Genomic DNA, 19,730 nt, shown 5'->3' with positions numbered 1-19,730 from the left:
GGGGGATGGCACGCGTCGGCGTCCAAGGGCGACGGCGTGCCTAGGCGCGTTCCTCACGACATGAGCAAGCTCTCGCTGGCGCTCACGTCGTGCGGCTTCTTCCTCGGGAGTATAAGCAGTCTTGGCCATTCTCGAAGAACGAATGCGGAGCAAGAAACTGACTTCTTTTGTTCATACCCCACCGAGCCTATCACCTACTTTTCGCAAACGCTCATTGGCTGGCTGACTCGCTCGGCCCTTTCTAGGCGCGGCGCAGCTGCATGTCTCTCTCTCGCCTTCTCGATCCCAGGTCACGTGACCAACGTGACGCCAAGCAGCACGACGGCACAGGGTCGACCAAGTACAGCTCCACTGTTATACATTTCTACGATGCCTAAGCTTCGCCTTTAAGAGTGAAACGCGATGACATCCAAATATCCTCTGCGCCTCACGCTTCCCAGCAAATGCAGCTTACGGAACCATAATTTTGTAGCGTGAGCTCAACTGGCCGAGGTTGAGCAGTGTCGCGTGGCTCCTGGAGAGGCGTGCTGCGCATGCGCGAGGAGCAGTGACGTCACACGGCGCACAGCCGGCGCGCCAGGCGTTTGCGCTGGGCCTTTGATCGTTTGCGCCGGACGTTTGCCAGTGTGGTATAGCCATGGAGAAGGAGAGAGAAATTGCTGCTCAGCGGCGCAGAAGAGCGGAGAAGCTTAACTCATCGGATCCCGAAGTAGTTGCCTGGCAATTAGCGGTTGAGCATAGGAATAACGAACAGAAGAAGGCTAAACGTGCTGCGGAGACACCGGAGCAAAGGGAGGAACGTCTAGCAAAGCGGCGTCGCCAGGAGGCTGAGCGACGTGCCCGACCATCTCGGCAGCAGCAACAACAAGACGCCGTCGATGACGTCAAGGCTCGCCGATTTACCGACTATGCGGTGAAACTTACCGAAAGCGCCAGTGCGACTTGGACCTTCGAGACGGACTTCGTAAACAATCCCTTTGGATATGTGTGCGACGTGTGTGAAAGGCTGTGGCCTATGATAGACTTGACGCCGGTAAGTAGGGCCATGCGTGAAACGTCGATTTTAGCGGCGCCGCCTGAGTGGGGTGAAACCATGGCGTGGGTTTGTACAACGTGCAAGACCTTTATCGTTAAGCAGAAGATTCCACTCTTTAGCGTTACCAATGGGTATCGTTACCCGCCCATGCCACCAGGTCTGCCGGTTCTGAACGATGTGGCCGACTTAGCTCACGCTACGTATATCCTGGCATAGCCGATCTAAGCCACTGCTAATTTTTGCCGGGAAACGCTGGCGGCGGACGCTATGCACGAAGGCGAGCTTTCTGGTAAAAACGCGGCAGCTTGCGTGGGCCGGTCTTCTGTTCTTGTTTCGCCTTTTTAATATTTCAGTCTGGGAAGATTTCACGTAAAAGGCATGCGCTGTCGGTGTTTTGTTTCATGACAGTTGCTTGTGGGCTGCCATTGTCAAAGTTCCGAGAAATAGCTTTGTAAAGAATGTAACACAAGGTATGAGCACCTTTAGTGAATAAAGAACGTTAGTATCGTGTAGTATATTTCTCTCTCACGGGACGCCCACGCCGCCTACACCAGAATTTCTGCAGCACAGGGGCCCTCAACGCTATCGCGTTAATATCGTGTTAGAATATTGCAAACAATTTCGGAGCAAATAAAAAATTACGGGGGATGGTGACAACTTTCTAAGAATGTGAAGGCGAAAGCCTAGTTGGATCTTCTGTTGATCTGCTGTCGAACTTTCAGATGAACGCTCTGCTGATCTGCTGTCGAACTTACTGGTGAACATCAATTCTGCATTCGCAGAACGCCAGCGTCGCATTAGGGCCGCTGCCGCCGCTTCACCCATAGCCGCTTGATCCCGACGGCGGTTATGACGAGCGGCATTTGGAGCTTCTCTAGCCTCGGTCTTCCCTGCCCAAAGCTGGGACCTGTTGCGTCGTCACCCATAGCGATGTGGAGGGAAGCTCTGAGCCCACGCGGCGATGTATAAAAGGCGCGCGAGCACGCTGCCAGCGTACTGCCGCTGTTTCCCGAACGTTCTACAGGTGCTGATGCTGACATTTTCCTCCTCTCCAGCGACGTAATTGCCCTTCTCCTCAAAGCCCTCCCGCGCCTCCGCTAACATTTCCCTCCTCCCCAACGCCGCTGTTTTCCTTTCCCTTTACGCTCATACTGCGCCGCTGTTGCCCTTTCCCTCAACTCTTCGACTGCGCTCCATCGCCCTTTCTCAGATCCCTCCTCCGGCGCTGCTGTTCCTCTTTCTGGGTGCGCTCCGGTTTTTTTTTTTTTTTTTTTTTCTTTTTTTACCTCACCTTGAAACAGATCTAAGGCTTTCGCCTTAAAATTAGAAACGAGCGTCACACAACAAAACTCAAATGCCGCCACAATAGCCGCGAGACACAGTAATAATGCCGCGGTATTTCAACGAGAACGCCAGGGGCGTAGCCATGATGCTCTCTGGGCTGTGTTGCGTGAACCCCTGTGCCAAAGCATTTCAGTATCTGCCGCGAGTGCATTTGTACTACCGCGCCACAGTCGAGAGAGGACGTTCTCGCTCGTCGCCTACTAAGGCAATCTGCGCACGCTCTTGGAGAAGACGGAATGGACAGAACGGTAGCCACGCGCGGGTGCCGCGTTCCCGTATTGCAACGAAGTTAAATGCGTATGCTGCAAGAAATGACTCGAGTTGCATACTATATCTGGAGAAAAATGTGCACTGAGCGAACGGCTGTGCATGGATTAAAATCTCTTGCGAACCGAACATGCTGGGCCTATTCCATACGGACTCAGAGTTCGAGTGATGTGCCGGCTTTTTGAGGTATTCGAGAGAGAGAGAGAGAGAAATGCGAAGGGAACGGTTTCAAGCAGAGTTAGCTTGCGAAGGTCCGGTGGTGTGACGCCACACTCCATTCTAGATTACTTACTTCCGTCAGGTATATAACAGTATAGATCCTGTTATTTTTGAAACACACAAGCACCGAAAGACTTCCCGTTTCACCTTATTGAATAGCAAGCTAATTTAGCGGGTATATGTAGGACCCTCTACGGAACACCGATTTCGCTTCGCAGCTGAACACAATTTGCTATTAAAAGCTTACTCCGAATCGCACAAGAAAGCTACGTGTTTGATCTCAGTAACATAAATATGTCAGCTCAATTCATGTGGCGTGTTTCTACTTGAACACATTCCAAATACTTTATTTTTCTTAGCGAAATTGGATGCCAGTACAGTGTACTAGAATTTTAGTACACTGTAGATGCCAGCAACGCGCGCGATCAGAAGTTTTGTGACATCACAAGTACACGTGCTGCCACAGTGCGGATAAAAGGGTCTACAACCAAAGCATATCGAACCTGCATTCAGTTATCCTGAATTCAGATTTATTTCATCGATGTAATAATGTGTATAAAGGAAAAGGGTTATCGAAGTTATGTTTCAATAGAGCTGACAAACTGACGTATCAGCCGTGTCGTATAGCATTTGTTTCGATAAACGTCTGGAAAAAGTGGTCGAACGGTGGATCGATTTACATCTTTCAGGCTGACACGCGATCCTCGGCGCTGTGGCTGTGCCGGATGACGAATGCACGAAGCACGCCTCCGGGGCGACTTGTCCCGGCTGAGCCCTGCGTCGACGTCATCGAAGTAAGACCAATGCAGTTGGTCCACTGCCAGGCTCAGAGCACCACCTGCGACATTAAGGACACCTTTAGATTGCTCCTTGACGGGCTTGTTGGCTCCTACCCAATGGCGAACTTAAAAGCGGCTTTGCAAATTGACAAGTCCGAATCTACTCGTAGAAAGCCAAATGGTAACTCCGATCGGAGTCTAATTAGCACAGTCCACAGCTCGACGGAATCCAGCCGTGTCGGGTAAAATCGCTGCATTGAATTAATCATGTGCCTGACCCTATAGTCGAAGCGACATTTCGGTTGGAACTATGGTCAGTGATTTGTTTCACTAATAACGATTTTAAACATTGACATGTAACAGAGGTCGGGGACAGAGCGATTCCATGCTGACCAGCTTATTGGAGTGTTCCAAACTTGCGTTCTTTTTACATAGTACCATGCATTGTTATCTGATTAGTGTTTTCTTTGTGTGTGTGTGTGTGTGTGTGTAGCTATCTGTGTCTATTAGTGTGACGTCCCCCTAATGCTTCATTGTAAGCCCTGTGGGTGCTATAAATAAATATACTGCGGGCACAATCGGTGGGGGACGCCACCCGTGATGCGTGGAGGGCGACACCGTTTGGTGCTGTTCGCAGGGACCGAGATTCGGATAACGTGATCACCTGACCGTTCATTGGTGGAAGCGCACGCGGGCCCTTCGGGCGCGCTGCCTAATTCGGCGCTGCGGACGGCGTCGGCGACACTTGAGCTGCTTATCTTGACTGGCCTCGGACCAACGGACATAACCAGCACTTTGTAGATTTTAATACCTCGAGCGCAGGCAAGCCCGAAAACTGGAAACCGCCAATGGCGAACTTAAAAGCGGCTTTGCAAATTGACAAGTCCGAATCTATTCGTAGAAAGCCAAATGGTAACTCCGATCGGAGTCTAATTAGCACAGTCCACAGCTAGACGGAATCCAGCCTGGTCGGGTAAAATCGCTGTATTGAATTAATCATGTGCCTGACCCTATAGTCGAAGCGACATTTCGGTTGGAACTATGGTCAGTGATTTGTTTCACTAATAACGATTTTAAACATTGACATGTAACAGACGTCGGGGACAGAGCGATTCCATGCTGACCAGCATGCGCACTACGATAGCTGAGCCTCAGCGCCTGAGTGTACCAGTGCCAGATAATCGCCGATGACAAACATCAGACGGTTCCTGCGGCTTATTAGGCCAAGTGCTGACCTCACGTTGGGACACGGCCGGGCTCGACTGGCGCGCGCGCTCGCTTCTTACGGCCTTCGCATCGGGGCTAGTTCATGCCTATCGCCGCTGCTTGGAGGGGGGCGCTGCGACCCCACCCTCTTGCTCAGCTGCTCCCAGCCGATCTGTGCAGCGCACGCAACGCTGGAAGATTGGGTCGGGCGCGCTTCTTACCTCACCGTGCATTCAAGAACAAGTCGCCTAATTGTAGAGGACTCGTAAATGGTTCATCTAGGCTTCTTATAATTGGATGCAGTGTAACTGTATTAATACATCGAGCTTCTTTAAATTCACTGGGGCTGCATGAGCCGGGAGAACAGCTCTGCGCCATCAAATGCATTTTTAGGAATGAAAATAAATATTTATTGCTCGTACGCACTTACAATGGTTGCCATACTTTCAGGCGAAAACTTGCGGGAACAGCTCACAAATGTGTCTTAATTCACAATTACAATCTAAAGTGTTTCCTTGGCGACTTGTGTACGTAGGGATTGTCGTTTTCTTCAGTCAGTTGGTTTGACTGATTTAGAAGGAGTATTCTCAGAAACTTCTCGATTTGTGGATCGTATCGCATGACTGTCGTCAACGCCTTCAGGGCAGCTCAAGATGGGAGCGCGTTGTAAATAGGGCTGCACTGCTCTTTCAAGTACTTCTAGTACATTCCTGCGTGGCAGGTGTTCGGAGGCTTTATCGAAAAAAAAATAACGCTATTATTTATTAATATTTATTTTATAAATACTGCAATCACCATGCGGTGATTTTGGCAGGGTGGTACAAGCATAACGAATACATTGGTTTGGTATGTACAGAAAATGCACACGTTAATAAAGAAAACTGTTATTTGAATAAATACAAAGCGTACAGGTTGGGCACACGCAACGTTACTCTAAAGAAGTAAAACATTGTCACTGCAAACATGGCACAAACAAAATAATGTCACTATAAACATGATAAAAAAGAAGTTAATGTTGGCGCAGAGACGACGTCATTTTTTAGCTGGTTCCAGTCCACTACTGTGCGCGGAAAAAAAGAATACTTAAAAGAGTTGCTGCGTGAGGAAAAAGGAATTATAGTGGAATTATGTATTTGCCGAGGAGCGCATCCGGAGGAGAAATCTACGATCTTTGTTATGTCCATCTTATAATTCCCCTTTATTAGTTGATGCTATCTTGTCCAAATATCTTGTCCAAAGCGCTAGAAACTCATTGCTTAGGAACTGGTGCAAAGAAACACCAGGTGTTTTTCCGGAACGGGACTTGCAATACGGAAGACAGCAATACGTCATCACACAGCAGTTATATACGGATGTGCAATGAACGGCGCCAAGCTTTGGCTGTGGCCGCGCGTACTAAAGGCTGTACGACCGTCTTCAGGATGGATGGATGAAGAACTTTCTTAGTGTCCTTTTGGGCGCGGAGCCCACACATTACTTCATATTGAACGACACTGACAGAGCACCGAATAAAATGAGCGGGAAAACGATCATGCGAGCGCGAAGGCAAGCGCATGTACGCAGAGCAGGGTCAGGGTCGCAGCGCCCCTACCGCCGACGGGTGGCGAAACGTGCTGAGAAACTCTCCCATTGTTTCCCCGACGGGTGAGAAGGCCGTAAGTCGAGTCGCGCGCGCCAGTCGAGCCCGGCCGTGGTTGGGAATGACTCACCCGGAAGAGTGTCCGGAAGAGGGCACTCGTCAAAGTATTGTTCAGTGTCCAGGTGCACCGACGGGGGTCGCTCCTGCTCGACCACCGCAGGCTGGCGCACCTTGAGCACGGGTCGGTACACCTGCACTCGCTTTTCCTCGGCGACGTCATCGGACGACAGGCCACCCTCTGCGACACGATGGCCGGACTCCTCCCTACCGGTCGGGGCCAACTTGCCAGCGAAGGACGAGGGCTCTTGGCCTGCAGACGATCAAGTGCTCAGAAAACCCGGCGTTCGGTGAATAAGAATAGGCGCATGCATAAAGTACAGGATGGCACAACATATTACGGTATCTGGGAGCCCCTCCCAAACTTCATTCTTGCGCCCTTTCACGAAGCAAGCACCTTCTTTCGATTTATAGAACTGCGCATGCGCGCCCTTTCATGCTTGCGTGACTGCAGCTACGCCCATTTCTTGCCGGCGTGCTGTCGGCATTTTCTGGCTTTGTCTCGCCTATTGGAGATATCTTTACGGACAGTTGCATCACCAAGAAGCGGAGTTTTTTGGTACTCACCGGGAGGATGTTGATGAGACAGCGACTCCGACAGGGACGATCGGTGCCACGGCGAGATGAACTCGACGATGGGCCGCAGGTCGAGGGACACGCGCCTGCTCCTGCGCGGGGGCTCTCGCTCCAACATGGGGCTGACGGGCAGCTGGCTCGGGTGCAGCGGAAGCTCTCGGCCCTTCAGCACGCTCGCCACCAGCTACAGCCACCGAGGGATACGTAAACTGAGGCCAGAGTCTAATCTCCCGGCCGTCATTTCTGAAACGAATTTCTCGCGGCACTCGCCGCCTATTGGCGCTCGGAAGTCACGTGACAAACTGCCTCGAAAATACTGCCTGCAGGTCTTCCCTTACCTAACCTAGATAGCACGTTTAGCGCCAGCGGACAAGAACAGAAAGGGAGAAAACGCCACAATGCGCTGCATTGTTTTGTCGTCTCCCTTTGTGTCCTTGTCCACTGGCACTAAACGTGCTATCCAAGTCAATCTGCCGAAATGAAATAACGCTCGTGCACTTAGATTTAGGTGCACGTAAAATAACCCACGTGATCAAAATTCCGGTGACCACGACTACGACATGCCTCAATCAGATCAGGTTAACGCAAGTAAACCCCAGATTTCTTTTTTTTTTTTTAGCTCGCCTATTCGCTTTGTGACAATGCATTGCAGACAGTGTCAATGCAGCCTTTTGTTCGAAAAAAACAAATTATCTACCGTCGCAAAGCTTACACGCCTTGGCATTGAAGCATACCACATAATAAAGAACGAGCGCGTCTGCCCTAGTAAGCCTTCAGCTGCCCTCCGCAAAAAAAAAAAAAAAAAAAAATAAAAGTTACGTATCCCGACTGCCGATAACGAGATTCATGCTTTGCGTGCCGTGACAACGTTTTCGCTTTCCTTATTTCGCTGTGTTATGCTTTCAGCGACTTTTTCCTTTTCAGCTCACAGCACGTATACATGATTTTCTGTGTTATATAACACCTGTTTTCCAAAATAAACTTTAGTTCACAGTCAGCGCTTTATTTCATCATCTTCCACTGTCGCTTGCGCTGTTCACTTTCCCGTAAAAACCGCTCCTCAAGTTCGCCTTCACCGCGCGACACCCTGGAGCCCCCTGCCGTTCGCCTTTCCCTCATGACGTATCCGTGACGGCTGGAACCGGTTTCGTCGTTGATACGCAGCTTCGACGAGAGATGACGCTAGTGCTGCGTAGCGCGTGCCAAACGTTACTTTATCATTTTACGTGATTCTTTATTTCCGGGCTCTCAAGAAAGCCCCGCGAAATATGAAAGGAACCTACGTCACTGCGCGCTAAACCGTCTGGTTCGCAGCACTCTCAAGCGAGTTTCCAAAGAACCAAGCACGCATGCGCGTGGTAAGAGCAGCCAATAAAATGACCGTCTCTCGATCCACGCTTTCAGTGCCAGCCTAAAATTAGAAATTCAGGAAATTGTCTCCTAATGTCTAGCATTCCTTGGCTCAGCTTCTAGTTTTCTTTCCTTGTGTTCAGCGTAGTTTTTTTTCTTTCCCTGTTGGCCCCCCGCAAATTTCGAATTTGTCCACCCCCAAACTTAGGTTGACCCACCCCCAAATTCAGGTTCGCACAGCCTCATAGCACCTCCAAATTTAGAGTGACCGACTCCCAAATTCCTGTTGGCCCACCCCAACCTCATGTATGTACCATGTGTATTCCTATGGGAAAGGTGTCGCGCTTTTTGCGTTACAGACACGATTCCGCCCGATTTTGCAACCAAAATTGCTGAGGTAATCGCCAAAGAATGCTACGCATTAATATTTTTGGAACATACCGCATTTCCGTGTTTACAAGTACAGCGCTGATACGACCGCCTAAATACCAGTTCATTCTACAACGAACAGGTTTATCCTTCTTTGGAAACGCGATTGAAACGGTGATTGAGTCGCATCGAAAATGAACTATACAGCGTACGCGACATAAGCACAGTCTGATAATGACAAGTAGACCCCTCTCGCCCGCAACGTTGAAAAATGTTTCAGCACAGCAGGCGCGTCTTGAGCCAGACACGATAACATGGCGTCATTGATTCATCTATAAAAACGCACCAACAAGGCGAAGTCTCTATTCCCTGCATGATGTCACTGATACGGTAACAGCCCCGAAATGCTGCTACACCCGGGTCCTAATACTCTTGTCACACGGCACGTGTAATGTCATTCTCAGCGAATGAGATCAAGTGTTAATGTCATTTTTGTTGCTTCTACACGGGCATAGTGAATGACATTCACAGCTAATGACATTCGTCCATTGAATGAGTTTCCCGAACTCATTCACGCGCGACTTGTGTAATCTCGACGACAGGGGCTTGGCAAAAAATTACAAAATCTATAAGTTAAAACGAAGTGTAATATATTTTCAAATAACAATCCAATGTTTACCATCGTATTGCTAACAATATAGTGAAAATATGTAAACAAGAAGCACGATTTGTAAGGTCTCGGTATCATAGCAGCCTGCCGATAAACATTGCCATCAATTGCGAATGCCATTTTGTTTACCCGTGTAGACTGGGAACGCAAGACCGCAATGACATTCGATATGAATGTCATTTACTCCAAATGACATTACATGTGCTGTGTGACAGGGGTATAACTCGCAAAATTTTCCGAATCCTACTGTCTCCTATTCGCCAGTCATCTTCGCTAGCATCCACCGAGATTTTATACATGGAAAGATGCGAACGAGAGGCTATAAATTTACAAGCGGTTACGCGGCAGTGGCCAGACGGCAACAGCTCACGCTATAGACGGTTTCATGCTCGCGATAACAGCAGCGAATGTGCCGCCCCCAAGAAACTTCCGGTCACGTGCCTTATCAGGTTTATGCTTTAAAACGCATGGCTGCTTCTTTGCCAGTTACATTCAGTAGCAACGTCAGTGGGCAAAACTGGAAGCCGTGCAGGGCCTATGTTTGTAATAAGTGAAACGGTCTATATTTTCCCAAGATCGTCGTCGTCCTCTTTGCAGACACTACGGGCCTTTTCATTTTCAATGATACCAGTCCGCAGCATAATTCCCGCGTACGTGTTATCACATTCAAATCGATGCGCTGTGATATCAAGGTGTTCGCGCATAGCCACATGTAGAAAAGACAGGCCCATTCTATCCAGCTGTTCCGATTTCGGTAGCGCGTTCTCGAACTTGAGCGGATACCTAAAGGTAACCGAGAATGTACGATGGCGCGCCTACACGCTATTGACAGCATGATAGCTGCGTCGGCTGCGTCCTTCGATTCGACGACCGACCAAGGCAATCGCTGCTATCGCAACTTTTTGTGTGGATTGCACCGCACGAACCTGATCAGCCAGTGGGTTGTCCTCCGGCGACGAGTTTGAACCGCAGCCGACAGCTGCAGTCAGCGGTGACGTCAAGTCCCGCGGTGACGTAGTGCTCAGGGAAGTGAAAGACAGCACCGCCGGCCGCTGATGCTGCTCTGGGGTCACGTGGGGCTGCCCTTGTGGAACTGCGTGGTGAATATCTGCTTCAGGATACAGCGCGGAACAGGACGGGGCACAACCATACTGGACATTTCCAATAACTTTAGAGGAGACCTGAATGACCTCCTCGGGATCCATCACCCATTATCCAATGCCTTTCTTGAAGGCCTGTAATGTATTTATAAATAAATAAATAAATAAATAAATAAATAAATAAATAAATAAATAAATAAATAAATAAATAAATAAATAAATAAATAAATAAATAAATAAATAAATAAATAAATCGGCCGCTGATTCCCACGGTGTCCTTCCTCTCATTTGCTCCCATACGTACCCCTTCCCACATAGGACATAGAGCCAGCTTTGTAATACTAAACACTGTACATTCATTCATTCATTCATTCATTCATTCATTCATTCATTCATTCATTCATTCATTCATTCATTCATTCATTCATTCGTCTACACGCGAATCTATATCCCACAACACACAATAAGGGAAAAACATGCAATAATATTGCACTAGAAAACCCAGAAAAGACGAGGAAAGACCGCGACTAAACGATAGGGAGTTTTAGTATATCGGAAAACGCCCACGTTAGCGTTAGCATGCGACGCAACGCTAACGCAAAGAAAGGTTGCACTGCGCAGTACAAGGTGGTGCTTTAGAATAGCGGAACGGAGCAAAACGCTAACGCTAACGCAAATAGACTTGGGCGCCATTTCGAGGCGGATACAGAAAACATGAGCAAACCCTCTCGTTAAGCCTACTCCGCCGCTAATCGAAACCGTATATCGAAAACAACGCCCATTTGTCACCTGTACGCTGCTGTCGAGGCATCATCACACAAATCTAAAGCAAACACGAACATTAGTGGGGAACGAATGAGCCGAACAGTGCAGGCCGACGACTCGATAGATCCGAAGTGAACGGCTTTCGCTTCAACAGGCGCCGTCATCTTGCCCTACGTACGGAATCCCTTGCGTGTGTTAGCGTTGAACGCTATATTCCGGAAATAGCGTACATACGTAAGAATTCTGGCTACGTTTACGTTCGGCGCATGCGCAGTTTGCCGCATGCAACGCCAACGCTAACGCCAAATGCTTGCGTTTGCTGTTTTCCGCTGTACTAAAGCTCCCTAATATATTTTTGAGAATATGGCGCGCGCGCATGTGCGTGCGTGTTAGCGAGGCCTCTTAAAGGGACCGACAACCGATATTTATGGACTCAGTTTTTTATGGCGCAATGACAATCTCACCCTCGGTAGTGTTTACACCTGCAGCGATTACTTCCAAAAGTGCGTGGATATTTTGTAAGCAGAATTTTTTTATCTGAGCAGCCTCTAAAAAATTAAGAGTCCCTCATCCAGCAACGCTGAGAAGTGATAGCGATGCCGATAGCCCGCCTCGCAAATGTGAAAGCCGGCCATCGTCCTGCTTTCACTGGAGGAAGTGCAACTGTGGTTAACCACCTTTATTGTCACCTTCCCAGCCATTTTTAAATGCAAATAGACTGGTACAATAAGTTTGCGTTGCTGTACAGACCTTTCTTATCGCTGCACCGCGGTTTTTTCCCCCCAAGTAGACACCTACGTCATGGCTGGCTGGCCCCCGTCGTCGCTATTCAGTCGATGGACGAGCCAAGCCAAATCATCGAAAACGAAGGCGAAGGGGGCGCCACTTTTCTACTCACTAAAAACGAAGGCTTATCTGCACATTGTAAGTTAGCAAAAACTTATAATAGACAGAATGTTACTGCATTTCAATATTAATAAAAAGACCAGGAACAGCATACACTGGTAGAAGGTCACGTGGTAGACCTCTTAAATAGTCGACGTTTTTGCCGCATGGGGCGCCAAAGGTCATTTTTTACGACTTTCAGCGAATAATTAAAAATATAAATCCACGTTTAATGAGAAAACAGGGCCCGTTCTAGCCAATACGATAAATGATCTTTCCATCCGGGGGGGGTATCTCAATTCATGTTATGAGTGGTTGTCTGTCCCTTTAATGACCGATAGAAATGTCGCTATTACTTAAAGCGGAAGCTAGACTTCGGATAGACGTTGAACGGCCACTTTGTCATGGAAATCAGGAACATCGCTAAGTTACGTAAGCAACTCGAAAAGAAAAACAGAAAGCGCGACGCTGCTTCAAATGAATCCCCCCGTATTCTGCGTTTCTTACCGTTGCTGGCAGCATTTCCTGGTTCATCATTGGCGTTGTCCCGGTGGGCCCTCTCCGACATATCGTTTGCCGATATGTGCGCTGCCGAAGTGTCATTTGCCGAAGGGTCACTTGCTGAGCGCTTCTTTGCCGAGCTCTCCTTCACCGCCAAGTCATTTGCCGCCATATCCTTTGTCATAATGTCCCTAGCCAAGGCCTTCTTCGCCGAGTTTTTCCGTGCCAAAAGGTCATTTACCACACCTTCCTTCACCGGTAGGTCCTTTACCAAAGGTTGTTTTTCCGGCAGACACTGTCTCAAAGCATCCTGAATTAGGCCGCTGCTTGCCGAGCTTTCCTGTGCCGGAATATCATTTGCTGAACCATCTTTCGCTGAGCTCTCCTTCGCCGTGAGGTCCTTTGTCGACTGGGCCCTTGTCAAGACGTCCTTAGAGAAGGTCTTCTTTCCCAAGAGGTCCTGAACCACAGCCGTACTGGCCTTTGTCGATATATCCTTTGCGGACAGGCTTTGCGCAGGTAGGTTCTTTTCCGACAGGTTCTTTGCGGATTGATCCTTTGCCGTCTTGTCTGCAGCTGAGAGTTCCTTTGCCGAGAGGTCCGTTGGTGGAAGCTCTCTCACCAGGAGGCTAGTAGCTGAGGCGTTCCTTGCTGCCGAGTCCGTAGACGAGAGGCCCTTTTTCGAGCTGTCCTCCTTCCTAGCCGATTTGTCCTCGCGCTTCACGTCCTCGGAGACGAGTCCCAGAATCTTGCGTGGTGAGCGTTTGCGAGATCGGCCGGAGGAACCCTTTGAGGACGAGCGTTTCCGGGAACGTTTGGGGGCGCAGGAGTCTATAGATAAGGTCGGTGCAGAGCTGAGATATTCCGGGTAGGTACCGTCAGCAGACGACGGGGAGCCCTCCGAGGCATTAGGCTGGTCAGCCCTGGCCTGACGCTCCTGCTCGGGACGACCTTGTTCGCTCATGTCGCGGTGACACCTTCAGCAGTGCCTGAGAGAGAGAGAGAGAGAGAGAGATTCACTTCTGGCTACAGCGCGAAATAAGCTATCACTCTGATAAGGCACATGAATGTGACAATACTGACACGTGTACTTGTTTATCTTTCACCGGTGACCGTTTTATTGCGATAGCAATTATATGGACACTTCAACCAGATTTCTGCCGTCGCCGTGAGGTTCCGTATAGATAAAATCTTCGCCGCGCGCCGTATGCCCGAGCGGAAGCGTGCGGGGACGCGCGCGGGGACGCGCGCGGGGACGCGCGCTATCACGGAGGGCGAACGCACTCAATCTCCCACGCGCAAGCAAGGAAGCGGGCAGCCAGCGCCGGACGGAGCGGGGGGGGGGGGGGGGGGGGGGGCGCTACTGTGCCAACAACCGCGCTCGTCGCTCGCCCGCACCGTCTTTTATCTCCATACGGCTCTGACCTTTCTATGCGCTGTGCATTCGCCGCTCAGTTTCCGTTGAAGCGATAGACCGCACGCACCTTCGCCCGCTGCGGTATGCGCTTGCTGCCAGCGTTTTGACAGTCGTTGTCTGCAGTCATTCAGTGTGATCTATTCATGTTGATTTGTGCGCGCTCACACCACGCTTGTTCATTCAGTTAGTAATAGTCGGGCCACATTTTCCAACGCACGCTACACATGCAATGCTGCCCGGATCGGCAGTGCAGCGCTACAGGTGTGTCCCTTCGCACGCGCTGCCCACGGGAAGCGCTTCTCATCAACACCACCGTTTCACACGCGCCTTCTCGTGGTCATCAAATCTCTCTTCATGTCGGTCTACTTACGCCGCAGCACACCTGCTTACTTAATCAGCTCATGCTTACTACGATTCATATTGCTACCAAAGCCGCTCACCTTACTTCGTATGACAGTGCTGTGTTGCTATCGCATTCATTGCTTCGCCCTTAGGGCGAAACTGTGACATTTTTTCATCGGCTAACAAATGTTAAACGTTATCGCTAGGCGCAGGACGCGGCTTCGTGTACCGGAAGTTTCTCGAACGTTATCGACGCTATCCGTTCTGTTGTCACCGACGCTTATGTAATCTGATTGTATGAGCGACGCGAATTGTCTAGTACTTTCTGGAAGACACGCGAGCACCAGGAATTACTCTGGAACCTTCGATTACTCATGTATAAAAGCCGAAGCGTTTCGCCGCTGATCAGATTTCGACGATCGCCAACTGTGTTCGCCGCTATCGTTGTGCTTCGAGTGTAGCTTGCTTTTGTGGGCACAGGTTCGCCCAATAAAGAATCAGTTTCGTCATACACAGTTTTACAACTGTTTTCTTTACTGTCACTACTAGGTGACATTACTAGCGCTATCAGCGACGCGGCCATGGAGGACATGATTTCGGGGAGCGTTTTTAGTCTAGTGTTAATTCTTGGAGGTGTTTTTCATCTACTCAAAGACACATTTGTTTATGCCAAATTCTGCACGCAGCATCTGCTGCCCAAGCAAAGGAGAGTTAAGGTGTTAGTAGACAAAGTTCAAAAGCACCAACAGCGTTACACGACAGAAGTCATGGGCAAAGAGTTGTCATCGTCGACTGACCGTTGAGAGAAAGTGTTGGAACAGCTACGTTCGTGCAAAGTATGGGCGTCCAAATTGAAACTGGCGAGCGCTCGATTTCCTTGTAGCTTGTGTTTCACTGATCTTGTCTGTGACTGCGTGTGATCTTTGCGCGTTTATTGGATCAAATGTGTATGCCACAGTTATCCCCCAGCATTTGGAGTCGCATGCCAAGCAATAAGCCAGGCTAACATCTCCAGCATTAAAGTTTGTATGTCTCTTCTCCCTCTCTTCGACGAGTTATACAGCAAGACAAAAAAAGCAACACTTCAGTTGATTTATCAACTAAATCTACAAACAGCCTTAATCTTGCATCTCTACATTTAGTACTTGGAAGAACGTTATTGACCGACTGACCGACGTGACGTGACACGGTGGACATGGTCACATGGCTGACATGACTGACTGGCGTGAATTGCTGATTTTCTCTTCGTCCCTTAATTGGCAGCGCTTGTAGCACGTCATTCCTCACACCTACAGCTTGCGCAAAACGGAGCACCCTCGTAGCATGCATGGCATATGCAGTCTAAGATGTCAAAGACATGTCACGCACTTCGTTCCAGCTCAGACTGCGACTATCCTGGACGAGAAAAGGCGCCAGACTCGGTCCTTGTGGTACAGGGTATCTGGTGACACGAGTGAGTAGAGCTGATGGTAGACCTGCGCATTCGAGGTTGAGGCAGCACCGCTATTCTTGTTACTCTACCAAGACAATGACACGAGGTCAGCATAGATAGAGATACGTCTGCGTCTGTTTCTCTATGTACTCACCACGGAGGTGTAGACGAGAAATCTGTGAGCGCTCCGAACGCGAAGACGTGGCAGCTTCTTCTGCTCGCGCAATGCACCTGCTGTCACGAGCCACGTGGTATGCTGATGTCGATGACCTTACAGTTCTTGGCACATACCCATACTAGGGCTTTGTTTTGATTTTCTTTTCGCTCTGCTCATGGCTCATACCCAATATCGGGTACTGGCCAATATTCGGATGGAATTGGAAAAGCGCGTTTAGTACTGACAAGAAAACAACGGAAATATTGGGAGAACAATACCAGGAATTAAAAGATAACATAAAGTAGTAAAAATATAACAAGAACATCGCTTTGACACAATTATAAATCAAGCCATCGCTTTAATACGCAGGACACGCGGCATAGTGATGTCATGGCCCGGGGGAAATCGCGTTGATGAAGTGGCTGCCGTCTTTGGTAACGACAATGAGAAAAAGGTTGCCGAGCTTTGGGCTACAGCAACACCACCTAGATAGCACAAGGCCGGTGCATTTCGATTCGTCATGCCATGCTACCTTGCCCGACTGCCATATAATCTAATGGGGACGCGGTGACTTTGACGTCACCGCTTTCGTCACGCCGGGCTTGGTAACAGAAATTTCGGTGCAAGCAGCATGACGTCATAAAGAAGAGTGAACAGGCTTGCTATCTAGGAGGCGTTGCTACAGCACGCTTCGGTGGCTTTCGGACACAAGCCTGGGTTCGCCGCAGGATTCGGCCGCATATTTTCGCCCAGCCCAATCATTTCCGTTTTAGGCCTACCATGCTCTCAAATCGACAACCGAACTCGAAAATAGGGGTGTTTTATCGATCAACGTTGTCACTTACGTGAGATGAGACAAAGCGATAGCCTAAATTGCCACTCGTTGCGTGTGAACTTTACGAATTACCAGGAATCGAGTCGAAGTTGGTATAGGCACCTTGCGCTGAAGCTTTGCAGCCTGGAATGAGGACGCCTCTCCAAAGCTGCATTTATACATTAAAGATGTTTATTCTCTCTCTCTCTCTTGCAGAATTGCAGAGTAGACAGCCGCGCCAGAACACACAGCCTAACGAGTGGTGGAAGCAAAACTGGAGACACGCTGTATACATTCACCGTGACACTTTCGATCGCTTATCACAGGACAAGACTGTCCGATTTGTGAAAATGTCTTCTTTCTGGGGTTTTAGGTGCCAAAACCAGTTCTGATTATGAGGCACGCCGTAGTGGAGGGCTTCGGATTAATTTTGACCACCTGGGGTTCTTTAGCGTGTACTACAACGCAAGCACACGGGGGTTTTCGCATTTCGCCCCCATCGAAATGCGGCCGCCGCGGCCGGGATTCGATCCCGCGATCTCGTGCTCAGCAGCGCAACGCCTTACCTGACTGAGCCACCCCGGCGGGTGTGAAGATGTCGAAAGCTTGCATGCGCAGGGCATAACACTCGGACGAGCGACGAAAAGTGACCGCTATCGTTCGGAATGGCGTATCAGTTTCATCACCTCTCTAGCTGCCGGTGTCGGCGACGCTGGGGTGAAAAATGAAAACGTCGTAGGGCCCTCTGAACAGTGCAGGGTGCCCATAAGACGAGAGCCGTCGCTTCGATAGTTGCCGTCATGTTTGTTGGCGATGTCAGCACTGCGCAAAATTAGTTATCACGTGATTAAAAAAAAGTAAAAGCATGATTGTATGTCTCTTCTTGAGTCTAGTCTCAGTTATATCGGGATGCATCGAGAGAATTTGACCACTAATGGCCGCTCTTGCCAGGATATTTTTACGTCCATAAATAATACATTTTGGCCTATAGTACCCAGAGAAATTTTAATAATCTTGATAACCAGGCCCTAGAGAATGGAATGTAGGCAAAATATGTCAACGAGTATTTTCAGTGAGTTACAAACATAAACATAAAACACCTGTTAATAAATAACTGACGAGGTTGATGAATTCAATTTTCGCATGACTGATATTACTGTCAGGAATTCCACCAGAAATACTGGTAAGAAGTCCTGAATTCTAAGGGTTTCAGAAAGACCAGTCAAGAGCAGGATAGACAATGTCAATGCCAGATTTTTCTTCGCATTTTGAAGCATCTGTCGCAATTGTATAGTATATATCACTAAACCCATTAAATGATCATGTAATACCCCATTTGAGATACTATAGTAGATACATTCCGCATTATGCAGATAAATATCATCATAGATCGTCTGCAGCGGTTCTCTTACACAACCAATAGGTGGTACCTCACAGATGTCCATATTCACCGGACAAACCAGAGTCTTTACGAACACCACCTAGGGCGTATAAAACCACAGCCTGTGAATTCAAAATAAAAAAATAACGCAGGCTGGGAAATAAAAATGGCTTCTAATCTTCTTATCAGTGACTCATACGTTTTGAAGAATGTTCGAACCATAAGTGAGCGAAATCTGCACAAGAGAGAGGGGAACCGTCCTTTCTGGTGATGCACATTATTAATGCGAAAGTAGTATAGTATGTCCCATGAGGGAGAAAAACCGGCGTTGTAGGCAACGAGTGGTGCCAAATATCATTATCATCAGTGACGTCATGAGCGTCTTGTATGACGTCTGTAGTAATACAGACAGAACAAGTTAGAGTAAGGTGACTTAAGGTGGATTAAAGTAAATTAAATTGAATTGAAGTGGACGAATGTGTATTGAAGTCGATGGAGGTGGACTAAAATGGATGGAGGTGTATTAAAATGGATGAAGGTGGATTAAAGTGGTTGAAGGTAGATTAATGTGGATGAAGGTAGATTAATGTGGATGAAGGTAGATTAAAGTGGATGAAGGTAGATTAAAGTGGATTAAGGTAGATTAAAGTGGTCTAAGGTGGATTAAAGTGGTCTAAGGTGGATTAAAGTGGTCTAAGGTGGATTAAAGTGGTCTAAGGTGGATTAAAGTTGGTACAAGTTACAGTAAGGTAGATGAATGGGGATTAAGGTGGATTAACGTTGGTACAAATTAGAGCAAAGTGGATTAAGGTAGAGTTGTGAAGGACGCGTGACAACGTATGACGTGACGTATCATGAACGTAACCAATTAATTAGAGAATTCATAATGCTTTCGCGCTGAAATCACGTAAGGATACTTAAGTGACTCAATTTCTAGCGACACATTTCGCCAAGCCACAGAGCAAGCGCAGAGCCCCCTGCTCCAGTAGAACGGGAAAGTATAATTAATAAGCTGGTGCGTCAGAATATATTACATATTCCAGATTCTAAAATGGACACAGACCACACACACACACCTTATAGATTATCAAAAAGAGGTATCTTCGCAATCGACTGCTGCACAGGTTGCGTAGCATGCCAACTGCTTGTACTCCATTTTATAGCCATTTAATCAATGTGTCCACGCTAGCCTTGAATTTATCTATCTATCTATACCCGAAATGTCCCGGCATTGGAGTATTACATGAGGATAAAGTTTTACAGACAATGAATTATTGCTCCAGTGTAATTCTGCAAGCGATCGAGACTACAGTGGTGCACATGCGTCTGCAGGCAGACGGTTCCAGCCACTCTCGTCGATCTGCATAAAGTTCGATCACAATTGACTCGAGCACGGCTCGGAAGTGTCCGCGCGCTACCGCGAT

The 19,730-nt window shown here is 48.4% G+C and overlaps 1 protein-coding gene across 4 annotated transcripts in view; it reads right to left on the bottom strand.

Annotated features, from left to right (window-relative positions):
- LOC119452300 (uncharacterized) overlaps positions 1 to 16,335 on the bottom strand; it is a 40,486-nt gene extending 24,151 nt beyond the window's left edge. Inside the window, exons 1-7 of one of the 4 annotated variants that reach the window (XM_037714533.2) lie at positions 16,109 to 16,334; positions 15,891 to 15,997; positions 12,770 to 13,752; positions 10,439 to 10,605; positions 7,115 to 7,307; positions 6,561 to 6,800; positions 3,547 to 3,704 (exon numbers count right to left, since the gene is read on the bottom strand). In XM_037714533.2, the coding sequence (XP_037570461.2) occupies positions 3,547 to 3,704; positions 6,561 to 6,800; positions 7,115 to 7,307; positions 10,439 to 10,605; positions 12,770 to 13,727 (1,716 nt within the window). In that variant the 5' untranslated portion in view covers positions 13,728 to 13,752; positions 15,891 to 15,997; positions 16,109 to 16,334. Of the gene's footprint in view, positions 1 to 3,546; positions 3,705 to 6,560; positions 6,801 to 7,114; positions 7,308 to 10,438; positions 10,606 to 12,769; positions 13,753 to 15,890; positions 15,998 to 16,108 lie in introns of all 4 variants that reach the window. The other 3 variants (XM_049667379.1, XM_049667378.1, XM_037714712.2) reach the window with 3 other exon arrangements.
- Between the last annotated feature and the right edge of the window lie 3,395 nt (positions 16,336 to 19,730).

The sequence above is a fragment of the Dermacentor silvarum genome, chromosome 5, assembly GCF_013339745.2.
Source record: "Dermacentor silvarum isolate Dsil-2018 chromosome 5, BIME_Dsil_1.4, whole genome shotgun sequence".
Classification (NCBI taxonomy): domain Eukaryota; kingdom Metazoa; phylum Arthropoda; class Arachnida; order Ixodida; family Ixodidae; genus Dermacentor; species Dermacentor silvarum.
The sequence above is the reverse complement of the archived record's forward strand: the minus strand, read 5'-3'. Positions and strand labels throughout refer to the sequence as shown.